At 48.2% G+C, this 17,352-nt stretch overlaps 1 protein-coding gene across 1 annotated transcript in view; it reads right to left on the reverse strand.

Moving 5' to 3' along the window:
• The window catches only part of Pex14 (peroxisomal biogenesis factor 14), a 144,433-nt gene that overhangs the window by 14,213 nt on the left and 112,868 nt on the right, over positions 1–17,352 (reverse strand). Inside the window, exon 4 of the mRNA XM_021159786.2 lies at positions 9,314–9,442. Within this exon, the coding sequence (XP_021015445.1) occupies positions 9,314–9,442 (129 nt within the window). The remainder of the gene's footprint in view (positions 1–9,313; positions 9,443–17,352) is intronic.

Below are 17,352 nucleotides of genomic sequence, written 5' to 3' on the forward strand. Positions count from 1 at the left end.
ACATGGGCGCTTCCCTCCTTGATCATCAAGGCTGGAGCTGTGATTCTATGGTGGTGGCCTAGCTCCTCAAAGCAGCCCGCCAGCTCCACTCAGACCCTGAAAATTAAATGGCAAGACAGGCTCACTCAGTAGGGTCCTGGACAAAAGCCAGTCCACAAATCAGCACCTGCCACAGTGCAGAGTCGCTGGGTCTTTTGTACAGACAGCAACTGGAGGTACTTACTGCAGGCCAAGCTAAGCCAGGCTGGCTACAGCACAAGGCACACAGAAGCACCCGGCCGTGGCTGGCAACGTGGACAGACGGAGAATTGAACCTAGAGGCCAAGACCGAGATGCAGGATAGCAAGGCTCTTGTGTGCACAAGAAGTAAGCGGCTCAGACAGTTCAATTTTAGCCCTTCTTCATGATGCTGATCTCTGGTAGCTTATTATATACTGGGTGTGTTATGTCACATATGAAGGCAAAGAACCTTAATACTAAGTTGCCAAGCAGCAATCACAGCCAACAGATCCTAGGCCTGGCTTCACATGCACTTCCAGCGAGACATGATCTTTTCCGTTTTTCATGGGCCATGCTGTTGCCAGCAGTGTCCTCTTTAGGCAGGAAGGCCAGTGAGTAAGTAGTATATCCACATCCCCTCGTCACAGCTGGAGAACAACGGACTCTGAAATCAGGTCAGTGTAGTCTGAGCCCAGGAACTGAAGACCAATGCAGGCAACAGAGGGACCAGGTCTCAACAAGCAAACCCCGGGCTGGAGGTAAATAGCTCAAGGTAGAACATACGCTACCAGGCCCTGCGTCTACTCCTGATACCTTAAGAGAGAAAGAAAAGCCAGTTGTGGTGGTTCACGGCTGTATTTCTAACCCTTGAAAGGCTTGAGGCTTAGCTAGAGTTTGAGGCCAATCTGGACTACAGGGTAAGATCTTTCATTCATTGATTTACTCATATATATTAATTTATTTTATAGTACTTAGTATGTATATTGAATAATACACACACACATGCTCACACACACTCAAACACTCGAGTGCACACACACACACATACACACACATCATCCCTGTGGAAGGAAGAGCAACCCGTGAGACAATGGTGCTGGAACAGGTGAAAATCCACATAAAGTTTCGAGCTTATACTGTATGCAAAAATGAATGCTACACGGGCCACACACACAAAGAACGATAACTACATAGATAGATATACGGATTCCTTCTGTAAACAGGAAACACAAGTCTTAGAGTCTTAGGATGGACAAAGTCATAAAAGGTGGGGGCCGTAAAAGGCAAAACAACTGACAAAAAGCATGCCAACAAAAGGCACCGTCACAAAAATAAACAGGCAAGTCACAGGCTGGGAGACAAGAGAAGGGACAGACAGGAGGGACAGGGATACAGGGGCAGCCTGACAATTCACTGAGGCAGGGACAAGGCTGCTTTTGAAAAGGCAAAGCAAAGCCGGGCGTGGTGGCGCACGCCTTTGATCCCAGCACTCGGGAGGCAGAGGCAGGCGGATTTCTGAGTTCGAGGCCAGCCTGGTCTACAGAGTGCCAGGACAGCCAGGGCTATACAGAGAAACCCTGTCTCGAAAAACCAAAAAAAAAAAAAAAGAAAAGACAAAGCATTGCAGGAGTCTTCATAAAGATATATGACTGACCGGTAAGAACCTGAAGATGGCAGGGCTGGAGGGCTTGCTCAGCAGCTCCGAGCACTGGTTGTTTCTGCAGAGGACCTAGGTTCTGTTCCCAGCACCTACATAGAGGCTCACAACAGTCTGTAACCCCAGTCCCAGGAGATCCCATGTTCTCTTCTGGACTCTACAGCACCAGACATTCAGGTGGTACACAGATGTACATGCAAGCAAAACACTCATACACATAAAATATATATAAAAAAATTTTAAACCTGAAAATATGATTGGCATCATCATTAGTCACTGTATTCAAAGAACAGTGAGGCCTTGTTACATTCATGCTAGCATGGCTAAACATAAGACTGAATACCACATCCCAGCAAGAAGTGGAATGGCAAACGAACAGAGCCCTGAAACCCTCACAAGGGAGTCAGTGAGGATGGCACAGTGGACAGACACTGCCACCAGGTCCCATGTCCTGAGTTCAATCCCCAAAACGGGTAAGAAAGACACTAAGCACATAAACTACTGGGTTTGTGAAAGGGCAGAGGTGTGGTAACAAGGCACGCACTGGCACGTCACAGGAGGGAGGCATGCAGGCAAAGAAAGGCACAAAGACACTTTTTAGGATAATAGGAAACACACACGCACACACACACACACCTACACTGTGATTACACAAAATAAATGAGTTATAATTTATCAAATAGGATACTGAAAAATAACAACAACAAAACCCCAGGACTTTTACTGGTGTATATTATACTTCAGAAAAGTGATTAGAAAGAAAATAATTAAGATGCAGAAAGCAGAAACTTGGCATCCAGCAAGTCCACGATAGACACCATCTAAGCATGTTTTTGTGTAAGATTTACACAGCAATGTTCTCAGCAGTATTATTCACATCACCCGAAACAGGGGTTGGGACCAAAGAAAGGCACAGCCTAACAGTAGAGAACCTGCCCAGCATGTACAACTCACACTGCACAAGAAGTCAAAAGCATGACCAGGGGATCATCTAACAGACCAACAACTAGTGGCAGGCAGAGGACCACCCATACAATGGAACACTGACCCTGAGGGAAGAGGAACGCCGTAATGTAGGTGACCTTGAAACCACTGTGTCAATGAGAAGAAGCCAGGCACAGAAATAGCCCACTCTGTGACACCACTTACCTAAAATGCCCACAAGAGGTGAATTTATAGTGACGGTTGCCTGGGGGTAGGGGTGGGAACCAGGACTGAGAGGGAGTGGATCTGAAGGGTCCCACAGGAAGAGTATAAGAATTCTCTGAAGCTCGCTCATGACAATGACTGTACCTCTCAGTTGAGTTACTAAAAACCACTGAATTCTACCCTTGAAATGGATGAGTTTTGTGATATATAAAATATATTTCAATAGTTCTAAAAATTGTTAGGGGCTGGTGAGCGGTTCCACAGGTAAAGGTGCTTGCTGCCAAGACTGAGGAGCAGGGTTCAATCCCTAGAACTACACGACAGAAGGGTTCAATCCCTAGAACTAGCCGACTGCTACAAGTTGTCTCTGACCTCCGCACATGCACACAAGTGCATACACAGGCGCACACACATACACACAGATTAAAAATTAATGATAAATAAGATGAAAGGAAATAAAACAGAACTCAGAGTTGACTGCAGACCTACAGACTGACACAACAGGCTGGAGGCTTTATCCCCAGCACCATACATAACAAACACCACGAAGCATCCCTTCTAGAAAAAAAAAATTAAAAAGACAGGCAATGGCCATGGTAAGAGGGGGTAGGGGTGGGGGTAAGGTAGGGGTCAGGGTCGGAGTCGGGGTAGGGTAGGGGTAGGGTGGGGGTAGGGTAGGGGTGGGGGTAGTGGTAGGGGTAGGGGTAGGGGAGGGGTAGGGTATGGTAGGGTAGGGCAGGGGCAGGGGCAGGGGTAGGGTAGGGTATGGTAGGGGTAGGCTACTGCTTTTCCTTTTCAGAAGGAAATGTAAAAGGGCCGATAGGCCTCCTCCCACCAAGATGGTGCCAAGTTCAAAGCATCAGCTCTTTCTTTCACCACTTTACTTGGAAGGAAAAAGAACAAAGACTGATAATTCATTATCTGACAGAGGATACAAAGAACTCTTCTAACTCAATAATAAGATGAGTAACAGGCAGGAGACCAGAACAGACACGCCCCAAGACAGCGTGCAGATGACCAGTAAGCGCGTGAAGGGGCTGCCCTGACCAGGCACTACAGGAAGGGAAAGCCAGCCTTCAGGAGTCAGCCCTGTACACTACATGGTAACGTCACTGACGCTCCAGCCGGGAACACAGCTGCGGCTGAGGCTGGGACTGCTGGTGGAAGCTGATGCAGGGTAACTGCTCTGGAAAACAGTTTACCAGTTTCTGATAAGGTTAAAGCTACACTTAACATACAAACCAGCAATTCTCCTGCTCGGCATCCACCCAAGAGAGAGAAAAGCACACAGAGACTTGTACATGAGTGTTCACAAGAGTTTTACTCATAATGGCTAAAAGCTGGAAACAACCCAAAGTCCATCAACTGCTGAGTGGCTAAGCACAGTGATGCGTCCTTCCATGCAGTGGGGGTGGCTCAGTACAAACCGAAGCAACTTCTGACATGCACAGCAACGTGGATATATCCCAGCACTACGTGGGGCAGAGAAGCCAGACGCATAAGCATGCATACCATATGATTCCATTTATACACAGCTCAGGAAAAGAAGTATCTAACAGGCAGCAAGGAAAAGCAGAGCTGTGGCTGCCCTGGAGGCAGGATGGGGGTGCACTGACTGGAAATGGGGCACAAGGGAACCTTCTGGGGTATTGGAAATGTTCTGCAATGCAGTGATGGTTACATGAAGTGCACACTTCACTCAGATGGTGCAATCACAGTGGGTGCATTTTATTTCATGTAAACCACCCTCACAAAGGTCACAGGCACATAGTCTTTTCAAGGTGAGCAGTGGTCGAGAACAAAAGCCAACAATGCGGGTGTGCCAAGTTTTCTCCAACCTGTTAGTGGCTGAAACCAAGGGAGAACATGACCTAAAGATTCTAACACAACCTGAAAAGCACACGCCTGATACCGCCTGACTCATCCAGCAGATTCTAACATTTAGATGCTAGAGAGAGTGGTAATAAAGTAGCAGGCCCTTCCCTCCTAATATGCCAGTCGGACCTTTCTAAATACCACAGCAGCCAGCCACTAGAGCCTGCATGGGCCCAGTAACACCACCCTGAGAGTTCACAGCAGCTCCAACACCATGTTCCTGGGCCTGGACAGTAAGGAGGGCACGGAGGGCTTGGACAGACACAGCCCCCAGTGCCTCCTCCAGTTGTCAGCCTGCTCCTCTCAGTTCTCAAGCAAGGCTCCACCAGGTTCACTCAGACAACGAGCATTTTTAGACACCTGCTAAGTCACAGCCTCAGGCCATTAGAGTTGTAGAAAAGCCCCAGGGCTCACAGATTACTAGAAAAGACACTGAAACAACCACTTCAGTGCAGGGTGGTGGGGAGCTGGGGATGTGAGAGCCATGGTGCTTCTAACAGGTCAGAATGGAGCACTGGAAAAATGCCCGAAGAAATGGACAGTGGGCGCCAAGCCTGGGGAAAAGCAAAGGCAACATGGAGGGCAAGAGAGGTCCAGGCAAGCACCCCACCCCCACCCCCTTCTCTGCCTTTAAAACAAGTGACTTTAACACTGGTCTAAGGACAATTTTGTCAACTAACGAAACATTCGCAACGATTGGCTATCACAAGTTGTGGCTCTCTTGTGTCGGCAAGGCTCAGCTGTCATGTTGCCTCCCCTCAGCTGCTCCAGCTTCTTCATCACCGAGAGCCTGAAGTGGTCACGTGCTTCCCTGTCTCTGTCCACCCTGTCAGATCACTCACCCCGTCACCCGTGGGGTCAGTGAAGCATCTGCTCTCAGGGGCTCCCTTTCCCGCCGTCTGCACCAGCCTCCTCCCTGCTCCTGCCTGCCTCCCAAGCACTGACAAGCTGGCTTAACTGTCCGCAGCGTGCAGTCAGGCTGTGCTACCATTGGAGCTTGTTCCACAGGTGTTCTCAGGAGGGAGTAAGAACTTCAAAGTCCACAGCGAGACCATGAGCCACCGTGGAGTAGTGTAGAAATCCAGACCCTTCCTCACTTTCCTTTCTTCTCTGGCCATGACACGAGCAGTTTCTGTTTCTCTCTGCTGTGTGCCCATTACCTAACACCTCAAGCCAACAGGTCAACCATCACAGACTGGAACTCTATACCCAGAACAACCCTCTTCTCTTCTCTAAGTTGACTTTATCAAGTCTTTAGCAATGGAAAACGGATCTTCTTAATGACCTATTTGTCCCAGGGGTCAGGCACAGTGCCTGGTACACAGAGTCACACAGTAATGAGTTAAGATAATCAGGATAACTGTGCATTACTAAATAGGGTTGTAACAGAAACAAACTCAGAAGAACTCTCTCTCAGGACTTCTAATCAAATGATTCAAAGCTTTGTACCAGCCCTAGGTATCACTGTCTATTTTAAGAAGAGGCAGCTAGAGCCCTGGCCAGCCTCTGAAGGTGCTATACTGCTCATCAGGGACCAACACTGGCGCCCAATACTGCCCCACAAAAAACTGCACCAGCCCTTGCTCAGACCTCAGAGCTCTCTGGTGCTTATCTCTCTGGATGGAAACAAGACAAATCAGCTCAGCAGGAATCACAAATTCCTCAGCTCAGCAGGGAGCAAGACCCAGAGCCTCCCTCAATGGGCTGGTGAGCGTCCACAATTCAAATTGTGTGAGTCCCAATTCAAATTCAAACAGAACAGAGCCAAGAGGAGAAACAGGATCAGCTTTCTCCCGGATCCTAGCCGGGCTTTCCCTGAGCTCTGCCTGACTTTCTCTGCAGCCTGAGGAACACTGGTTTATCCTCACACTAGGTGACACCATGCCCCCTCAGGTGTCACCTCCTGCCACTCTCACAAAGCCTCCTGACTGCCTTAGCCCACATTAATTTTTCTCTTTTCTGTAATCTTACAGATTTTTTTTTGTCGGTATAATTAATTTTGGCATTAAATCACAATGTCTGATATTATTCTCTTTTTCTTAAGAGCTTGTAAAACTCTCCAAGATCATGCTTTGAAACTCTCATATAGTACAGAGTTGAGCATCCACTGGGTGCTTAAACTGAGCTGAACAAGTACCATTCTGGCAGTTCTCTGCATCACTGGCAGTCACTAACACTTCAAGGTCAAGTCCACTCACCAGAGAGCAGAGATAGCAAAGGAGGCACCCAGCAGCCCCAGGGTCGCCAAGCTAGGGTGGCTGGGAAACAAAGGTCTCCACAGGCCAGCTTCTTCAGGTGCTTCCAAGAGAGACTAAGCTGACACGGAGGCACTCGGGGCTCGCCTGAGGGAAGCCCATTTTCTAGACTTGGGCTCAGAACAGCTGAGAAATGGGAAGGAAAGGGCTACAGTGGTTCCAGGCACAGAATCAGCAGGAACACATGTGAACAGAGGCCATAAATCCCTCCCAGACGCAGACAATGCCTCGGTGATAAGCATGCAGATTGCACACCTAGTTCAGAAACTCCCCTGAGTTTGGTTGTAATTAAGGGGGTTAGAGAGGTAAAAAAAATATATAAACCCAATTAATCATTTAAATATTTAAAGTCAGATTTTTTTTCCCTCACTCCAGGATTAGTATATTTCATAACGCCAGCAGCCGACAGCCCTGGTTTTTACTGGGGTTCATTTTAGAGCATGTTTAAACTAGTCAGATTGAGTGATGCTTCCAGCAACTAATCGCATGTCAAATAAAAGATATTTTATGTAATAAATTACCGCTACAAGTAATTCAAATGTCATTTATCAGTTTTATTATCAGTCAGGCAAAGTCTTGTTTCTCTATATTAATCAAAATCAAGCTCTTTTTTCCCTTTTTTTTTTTTTTTTTTTGAGCAGTTTTGACACCTCTTGGCAAAAGTATGGAAGTGAAGAGCAGAGTCACCCGGGAGCTGAATGGAGCTGTGTAACACCAGCAAAGCATGAGGCTCCGTGGTGACAACTGAAAACTCCAGCATTAGAAACTGTCATTGCCACTCTTTCTGCGCTGGTGTCAAATCAGGAGGAAGCCCGTCTCTGAGAAGACGAGAAGACGTTTGCCACCGTTGAAGGAGGCTGCAGAGTCTCAGCCTGCAACCCTGAAGGAGGCAGCAGGCAGCATGGCTGCGGCCCCACCCCGCCTAGAGAAGTCGCCAGCTAACTATGCAGTTGCAAAAGGCAGGCGAGCACAGGACACTGGATGCCAACTCTGTGACCAACCAGAACGATTTGTTCCCAGCAGGAAGTTTTCAAGTAGCGGAGAGACCTGCGTGGTATTAAGCCATGGGAGGAGACAGCTGGAGCACAGCAGATGTGCATCTTACAAAGTCTGCACCCAGCTGCCACTGCCTGTCCTCAATAAATCCCATTACATGGCTGGGCTCAGGGACAACTTAGGAAAGTGTGGACACTTACCTAGCCTTTGGTTAAAAAGCACATTTAGAGCCCGAAGCCTACACAACAGACTGATAGGGTTTGGGCTGGGAAAGAGAAATGAGGCCCTTGCTCACCACCAGCAGAAGCTGTTCCTGGGGTCTCAAAGGTCTTGAGCCAGTTGCCCAGGTCAGGCACAGTGGGACAGGATGAGTGTGTGTGTGTGTGTGCGCGTGCTCTGACTTTGCCACTCAGCTTATCCAGAAAGCAAAATGACTCTCTCAATATGACAATGCCAGCTTCGGCCTGGTCCCCTCCAACTGACCACAGGAGAGCATACGGTGCCAGCTGATGAGGAGGGACACCAGCCCAGCTGCAGGCAAGCCTGCTCAAGAGCTGATAAGGGGAGAAGGAAGAAGAGTTCAGAACCCACCATTTTTAAATACACCCTTTACTATCTGGCCTTGAACTCCCTTTTCAATCACCTTTTGGAAAAAGCTAACACTTCTAGACAAGTAAAATGAAGACAATTTTAGAAAAGATATTTTGAAAGACAATAGGCCCTGTGCTGAGTTATGTAAAAAGAAACCAACATAAGCTATTTCCCATAAGCTTTGGAGATAATTCTAACTTTTTAGACTCTCCAGGTGACTTGAAGAAGAGGTGATGGTCTTGTCTGGATGGCTGCATGGCGCTGTGTCTGTTACCACAGCAACCTCCATTTAAAACAACAAACTCCCTTGTATCAGGATTCCATGTGATCATTAAGGCACCTTTGTATTTAATCTGAAATTCCCTTAGAATCTGTCACTCCATGAATATACCCGGTGGAGTCAGGACAAGGGAGAATCTGAGTAGCCAGGGTACCTCCATGGGCAAAGGAGAGTCCACTCACACCCCATGTGTGGGCTCGGAAACGGACGCTCAGTACCACGGGGATAAGATGGAAGAGGCAGAGCGGATCACCTGTGTGACCACAGTGTCTGAAGCAACACAAACGGCCGGCTCCTGCTCCCCTGCAACCTTTAGCACACACTTAAAACCGTGTCTACCTGAGTTTGAGTGTGTCACGTTTTTATACCTAGAAAACCTTATGAGCTTTTTGCATCAAATGGAAAACCCAAGTTCTCCCAGTTTGCTGAGGTGGGAGCTTTGGAGCACTGCTCTTAGCCAGTGTCTTGACTCCCAGCCAGGGTAAGCAGGACTTGGAACAGGTGACTTACTGTATGGCTGCGGAGTGAGGTGAGGGGGCTGGACAGGAACCACTGGGGTAGCGGGGCCCAGGGGTGAAGGCTCGTCGGCAGCTGTGCCCGACTGCTGAAAAGCCAGGTCAATCTCTTCGTCTGTCAGTCCTAGAGAGAAGAGCAAAGGACACTCGTGAGCATCTCTTGCCAGCCACCCACCCTCAGCAAATCTTCCTCGGCAAACAGGCCCTGAAGGACGGCCACAGAGCGCCTTGCATTTGAGTGTGCTGCCTCCTCGATTTCGGATTCTTGGGAACCTCTCTCTGTCGCAATTTAACCTTAAGCGACAGAATATTAGCCTCAACACTGCTTCCAAATGTGGCTCATTCAATTTCCTTAATTTATCCTTGAGTTTATTGCTGCTTTTGAAGTCGCTCCGTACTGCAATTCTCCATTCTTCCCCCGAAAACAGATACCATCAACTGCAAATGTGGCTCATTTTAATCTGTAATGGTGTTAAAAAAAGAGGGGAAAAAACTAACAATAATGCACGAAAACAGACAGGGAAACAAAAAACTAATTATTGGGTGAGACGACTAATTAGTCTAGATCGTTTCCGAAGACGGGAATAATTTGCTTTATTTTATGACAAATGCAGAAATAAAAAGAAAAATCAGGACTGACTGTGATTAGTATGAATGGGATATAGAATGTAAAGAAGAAAATAAAACAAGAAAACAGAGTAAAACGAGACCGGGCCCACGCGCTCTCGGATGACTATTGCTCCAGCCTATCCCAGGCTGCCTGGATCGCCTTTGGCTAGTTTCTCCCCCCCACCCCCACCCCCTTTTAATCCTCTGATGCTCTAACTCTAAACTACACTGCACACAGGGCATCAGGAAATCGCAGGGCGCCATCTGCAGTGGTTATAGCATGTGGAAAGGATTTGCCAAGAAGGAAGGGAGAGCCAGTGAAAGTCCAGGTTCCTAACCTAGCAGGCTGGGAGCAGAGAGGTGTTCAGAGGGCCTGAGGCCGACTGGGTGACCGATGGTAAAGGAGGAGGGTTCCGTAGGATTAAAGTGTAGAGCCCAGGTTTGCAACAAGATTCCTACAGGGCCCCACTCAGGAAGTAATGGTGTATACAAAGAGATCTAGTACCGAGGGTGAAAAGCAGGTGAGAGGTCACTGCTAGCATGCAGAAGACAACTCGAGCTGGTCCAGGCTGTTCCGGGAATCCCAATATCCAATAGAGCCACAACACAGAGCTTTTAAACCGGGGCCAAGAGCTTTTCCACATCTGGTCGGCAGCTCTCCATTAGAGGCCCACAGCACAGTATACTTGCCCCTGGGGGTGGATGAAGTACAAGGCGGTTCTGAGGATCAGCATCTTCAAAGTGTGGGGCCTCGCACTCTGTGCCTGGGGGCTAATACGTGGTGTACATTAATGCTGTAGAGCACAGCTCGGCCCTGTACCATATTGGCCTGAGTCGATGCTAGCCATTCCTCAGACTTTTCATGCCCCACTGCAAACGGTCAAGGGAGTGCCTCAACTACGCAAAATGGCCCTTGACCTCTCTCCTTTCACGTGGCAGCAGCATTTCCCCTTCACACATAGGAGCCAGACAGAAGCAAGCAAGCAAGCCCTGCCGGGGTCGTGCGTCGTGGCATTCACCCAGCCGGAGGGAGGGAGGTCAGGCGATAGAGCAGCAGAGCATCCCAGGCTGCGCGGGACAAGGGCATCCCCACTTCCTGCACAGCTTGCCATAAACGGGTTGCATTTCTCGTTGTTTCTTCTCCCCAGAGCAGGAGTAGGCCAGCCAGCCAGACAAGCCAGGTAAAACTGAGGACACAGCTCCCCGAAGCCTGTGCCTCTTGGGCTCGTTCGCCTGTCAGTCACTGCTGATGGCTCTTCCTAAATAGGAAGGGGCACTGCTCTCCTCTCCAAGCCGGGAAGGAGGACGGTGCTTTTCCCAGTCCACTGCAGAGGAAAGGAAGCAGTATCTGCGACGTCAGCACAGGCTGCTGGTCACTGGCACACCACGGAATTCTCTAAACCTGGTGGATCATGTGCCTTGTCAGCTGCTGGCTGCAAATGAGGATAATTCTCCCAAAAGGAGCATTCAGTTGCATTCTCATTTCCCTTCTGGCTCTTTCAAATATAAACAAGTACGATAATGCTTAACACTGGGGAAATATACAGCAAGTTACAGGCTGCGCCTCGGCCTCGCGAGCTGGCGCTGGTTAAAGGAACAGGACCTTCTGCCGGCTGTTCTGCCCTCTGGCCCCGAGCTTTTACCAAGACTATTCTCCTAATAAAACCCAGCCGAGCCCACCAGTGAGGTGAGGGTTCCAATGCCATGGGCACTTCCTTCCGGGCTCTTGCTTCTCACTTGGTGCTATAACTCTACACTGGCTGGAATTCCAATATACCTAGTTCTCCAGAAAAGTCAGGGGCTTGATTTAGTTTCAATGAATGAGTCATTTTTCTTAAGAAGAAGGGGTGGGGGAGAACACATAATTTTGGAATGCTACCCCTACCATTTCCCCTGAGGTGGCGGCAAAGGCCGTCTAGATCCGACTTGTCTTGGAGAATAGAGGCAACCAGAGTTAGAAGCATCGGCCGGCAACTTCACTCTCAAGGCTGGCAGGGTTTAGAGAAGGATTAAACTCCTCTCTCCCAAGGCACCCTGGACCCCACCTGTGGATAAGAGCCAATGCTAGTTCCTGTGGATATAGAAACACGGGCTACAGACAACCTGGGGCAGACCTGCAAATGATAACTGGACGACATTTCAACAACGCCAGAGTGATAAGCAAGGTGCATCCTCACCCTCACCTCACCCCAGACATTCCTCACAGAGCAGCACCCTGCTTCCCTTGAGAGTCCTCACTCACGCAGCACTGGACTCTATTTACGGAGCTAAGTGGAGGAAGACCAAGTTGGGGTCGGTCACTTCTCTTTGGATCAAGATTCGCTATCTACTCAGCCACTGGCTCCTGGTCCAGAGAGGACCCTACCTCTGGGATAAACTGTCGCCACAGGACCCATGCATAAACATCCAGGTGCCCTACCCCCGCCTTTCCTACCCACCCGCAGGATAAACAATGCAGGTCTTTGATTGAGACCTTGCAGAATCCAAAAGGTTAAAAGGAATAATAAAGGAAACTGCCAATTGTAAGTGAATTATATTTGGCTCTGAAAGCCAAGGAAGGCACAGGCTATATTATAAAGGCATCTCTCTGCGGTGTTTACCATCACCCTGACTAATGCAGACCTTTTTTGTTGTTGTTGTTTTAAATAATCTCATGCAAATTAGACACACACACTTCCTTCCAGTTGATTGCTATCTGTGAGGAATAATCTAATGGCAAAGGGACTGAGCAATGGCTGAACAGAACAGAGAGCAGAGGACTTTGTCGCCATTCTGCAGGCGGCAAGTAAGCCTCCTGCTCCCTCCCTATCTATCCGCCTTTGGAAGAGTTAGCTCATTCTGATAAGGTTACACTTTTCTCTCAGCTGAGGGGTAGACTGTGGTTATCTGACACTAGAATTTGGCATTTTAATCTTCTTCCAGCAACTTCCCTTCCACCATGGGTGACCCTTCTAGAGTTCCCACCCTACCATCTACTACTAGGAAAGAATAACTCTAAGGAAGCCCTGCCCACTCCTCTCTCAGGGACAGAACAAGAGCACTGTTTATGAGGAAGAGCAGTAGCCAGAGGCTGGGCTGGCCCAGAGAACCTACCTCACTTGCAAGTCCCTGGGCTGCCTAATCTGCAAAGCCCTCCAAGGTCCCCAGCACCTTTCCTGTTCCCTTGGTTCGCTCCAAATTACTTCCCCAGATATCAGGAAGTTACCACTGCTGCCCCTGTGGAGATTTCTTCTCCCTAGAGGGCTGCATTTAAAAGAATGGAGACAAGGAACAGCTTTGCAGTGACCACAGAGGTGGACTCCAACGCTATCTGAACTGGACTCAGGACAGTCACACCTGCCTATTTTTTATATCCTAGCAGATAAACAACCTGCTTTCTTTTCCTAAAGGTTTCTATTAGAAAGCAAACAGAAGCCAAAGATGTGTGTGTGTGTGTGTGTGTGTGTGTGTGTGTGTGCGCGCGCGCGCGCGCACACGCGAGTGTGTATGATCATGATGCCCATCTCCTTTCCCGGCAGGATGACGGTTTCCTGTGAGGCTGGCTGCACAAGGACTTCTCAGATCAAGCAACTCCACACTTACTGCAGTCCCTGCTGGGCACAGCTCTGGGCCTGACTCTGGAGGTGAAACAGAAACCTGACAGGTGACAGCAGCGTTCTCTGGATTGTGTGGGGCAAGCGACCAAGACAGAAGGGCTAGGAATGGTTTGAAAATATGCGAGGCAATGAACCCCGGCCGCACCTTCCAGTCTGGACCAGACTTTATAATCAAACTGTAGAGAATGAGAGGGACATGGAGGAGGGGCACACAGCCCAGGGTGGCAGCGAAAGGCCCAGAACTCAGATCATCTTCCTCCGACCACAGCCCCTCCATTTCCGAGTCAACTGAGACTCTGAGACAGAGCAGGGTCACCTCTCTCAGAACACAACTAGTTATCTGCCTGGCACATTCCAGGAGGAGATGAGGCAGGAAGACAGCTGGCTAAAGATATTCCCCAAATTAAAAGAAAAATCAACTCCCTCAGAATGGGCTCAGGGAGGGAAAGGGAAAAGTATTCTTCCTTTATTAACATTTTGTTGGAACAGTAGAGTACAATAAGGACTCTCGGAGCCTCTAAAAGTCGTTGGATGACCTGTGGACCCCTATTTCCCAGTGCCTTGTATAAAATTGAATTTTTTAAACATAAATTACACGTAATGACGACACTGTAAAAACTAACAGTAATGGAAAGCTGTGCTGTATTTCATTAGCCTGTATTATTCCGTGCCACCTGATCCAGCCGGGCCTTGTTTATGAGTTAGTGTGCTAGCAGATGCCGATGGAAGCATTTGCTTCGACCTTGCTCTTCTCATTGGGGCATGAAATTACGACGGCAGCACCTTGATATTACAGCCATAAATACAGTAAACTGCAAATTTAAGCCAACGGCTCCTATTGTCTCTGAACATAAAGCTGATCGGTATTTATTTAAAAGGAGAACAAAAAAAATATTATATATCACCTTGTTTATGGGGCCGCCCCACCCACTCCCTTATCCCCTCCCCCAGCTCCCTAACCTGTCTAATCCACTAGGTTAAAATATTAAGCAAATAAGCCAAAGCTTCCTTCTCTGGTGATAACTATTCCCCAAGCAGCAAGAATCAGTTTTTGAGAAAAACAGTTCTAAATATCACTAGTCTGAATGAAAGTTTTTATTGACAGCAAATTGAGCTGGAGTGGGCTGGCTCTCCTGATCTTGATATTAATGTGTAACTTCAAGAATGGGATGAGAGACTTTCCCCTCTCCTCAAATGGCGGGCATCTGTACAACTGAAGGAAAAGTTGCTGCTGATGCCTTGAAACTGGATGCTCTCTCAGAATCCTTCTGAAAACTGTTCCGTAGAAAGGCTGCTTCGGAGACAGCAAAACACTGCCTCCTGCCACCCAGGGAAAGAAAGATATTTACCCACGAATGTAATTCTCATCTCAGCACAGAGCGCTCAGACCTCTCATTAAAGCTTGCACCAATCCCTTCCTTATCCCGGTGACCCATAAAGACAATACATCCTTTAAATATATCAAACGTGCAAGAAAACCAAGCAAAGGCCCAAGGACACTGGTCTCCCCGCAGGCGCCTCTCCCAGTAAATCACTGAGTAAGAAGCCAGTGCACCACGTAGTTCACTGCCGGCTTACAGACTCGGAGACCTGGCAGGAGACGAGACAGGGCTGCTTTCCCTGTGTCAAGGAAGAGGGTCCTTGAGGAGACAGAGGAGCTATGAACACTCAGCCACAACCAGGTGTGGCGCTCTCAGACATTAGAACATCAGCAGACAAGCTCAGAAGTCTCTACCAACACAGCACACAAGAGGACCGTTGCAACCGTGAACTAAATGCAAATCGGGGCTTTAATTTCAAAGCAGACAGGCTGTGGTCACAGGGCCTAGAGCCCAGTAGTGCAATGACACAGGCAGATCAAGCAAGATCAAAAGTTTCTGTACACTTTGGCAGGCAGATGTGCTCCCTTGGAGCCCTAAATTATAGCAGCTTCACCAGGCTTAGTCCCTTCACATAAGGAGGGAACTTTCTATAAAATTTACCGAGGGCCTCTGGGGAGCAGTATACCTACTGAACAAGACGGAAGTGAGCTGCCCTCTGTGTTACACACACAGAGACCTCCGTCTGAAAGACTGAGTGGAGCTCCAGTCAGCATCCATGATGTCTATTTCTGATCTGTACTGTCTAGAGAGGGCCCTCATTTTCCTGTTAATCCCTCTCTGGCTATACTGAGGAAAAACAAAAAGGGTTACTTTTGATGTCTGCCATCAATTCTGGAGGATAATAGACTGCTACTGTCACAGAGGACGGCCTCTGACATGGAGGGCTTTAGCAACAGGCTGAGGCAGCCTCTTCACAGGCCAGGGGAGGTACAGTTATTTACAAGCCCAAGGCGTGTGAGTTTTTATAAATGTGTGGGAAAGCCAAGTAATAAACACGTTAGCAACACATACACTTACCCAGTCAGAAGAGACTGAGCCAGTTGTTTGCTTTTAAAAAAAAAGACGTATTTATTTTATATGCATGGGTGTTTTACCTGAGTGTGTACATGTGTGCCATATGTACAGTCTGCAGAGGTCACAGAGGAGGGCTGGGAACCACTGGACTGGAGGTCCAGACGTGTGAGAGCCATCGTCTAGGGTCCTTCATAAGAATGGCCAGTGCTCTAAACCTCGGAGCCAGAGCTTCCAGCTCCTCGTGTGCGTTTTTAAGTCTGCTTTTTATTTAAATGTGCAAGGGTTTTGCCTGCAAGTACGTTTACACCACGTGCACACAGTATACATGGAGCCCAGAGAAAGGCACTGGGGGATCCGAAAAATGGACTTACACAATGTTTAAGCCACGCTATCCGCTTGGGGAATTAAACCTGGGTCCTCTGGAAGAGCAGTCAGAGCTCTGAACCACGGAGCCATCTCTCTCCACTCCCTTGTTTGCCTTTTGAACAATAGCAACTTCACCAGAACAGGAAAACAACAAAACAAAAAACAAAAGACAAAAAACCCCTTGAAGTTCTGGTGGGGGTGTCTATCCCATTCTCTCTCCCTTCCTCCATCCTTCCATTTTATTTACAGATGAAGAAAAAACAAACAAATGAACAAAAACCCCATAGAAGCCAGCCATGGTGACTTTAATCTCCATACTAGGGAGGCAGAGACAGGTGATAGTTGATGCCAGCCTGGTCTACGTACTGAGATCACCTCACAGACAGGACTCACCTAATCACCTAATCGTCACTCGCATCCCACCCTGTGTGGGGCTTTCCACACTACCCCAGGGTGAGGGGACATCCTGGAGAGCCTGACACAACACGGCTTCAACAGCAAAGTCTTAGTACAAATTTCCCCCAAAGAGGAAAAGCTAAAAGCATAGTCAGGATACAAGACCTGTGCACTGATCAAGGGTTCTTCGTTACAGCCAGACTGGGCAAGAAGTGCCAGGAACAAGCACAGTTGGTCATCACAGGTAAGGACGACACACTGCATTTTCTCAAGCTGGAAGAGACGGTATTGGGTGCTTTCACTATAAAGAGATAATTCTTTGAGGAGACAGAGAAGTTACTGTGATCTGAACATTACACAATACACACACATTTGAAAATACAATGTGAGGGGGCTGGAGAGGTGGCTCAGTGGTTAAGAGCACTGACTGCTCTTCTAGAGGTCCTGAGTTTAATTCCCAGCAACCACATGGTGAGTCACAACCATCTGTAATGAGATCCGATGTCTTCTTCTGGTGTGTCTGAAGACAGCTACAGTGTACTCATATACATAAAATAAAATAAGTGGTTGTGAATGCCTTTAATCCCAGCACTTGGGAGGCAGAGGCAGGTGGATTTCTGAGTTTGAGGCCAGCCTGGTCTACAGAGTGAGTTCCAGGACAGCCAGAGCTA

This window comes from Mus caroli, chromosome 4 (assembly GCF_900094665.2).
Source record: "Mus caroli chromosome 4, CAROLI_EIJ_v1.1, whole genome shotgun sequence".
In the NCBI taxonomy this organism is placed as follows: Eukaryota; Metazoa; Chordata; class Mammalia; order Rodentia; family Muridae; genus Mus; species Mus caroli.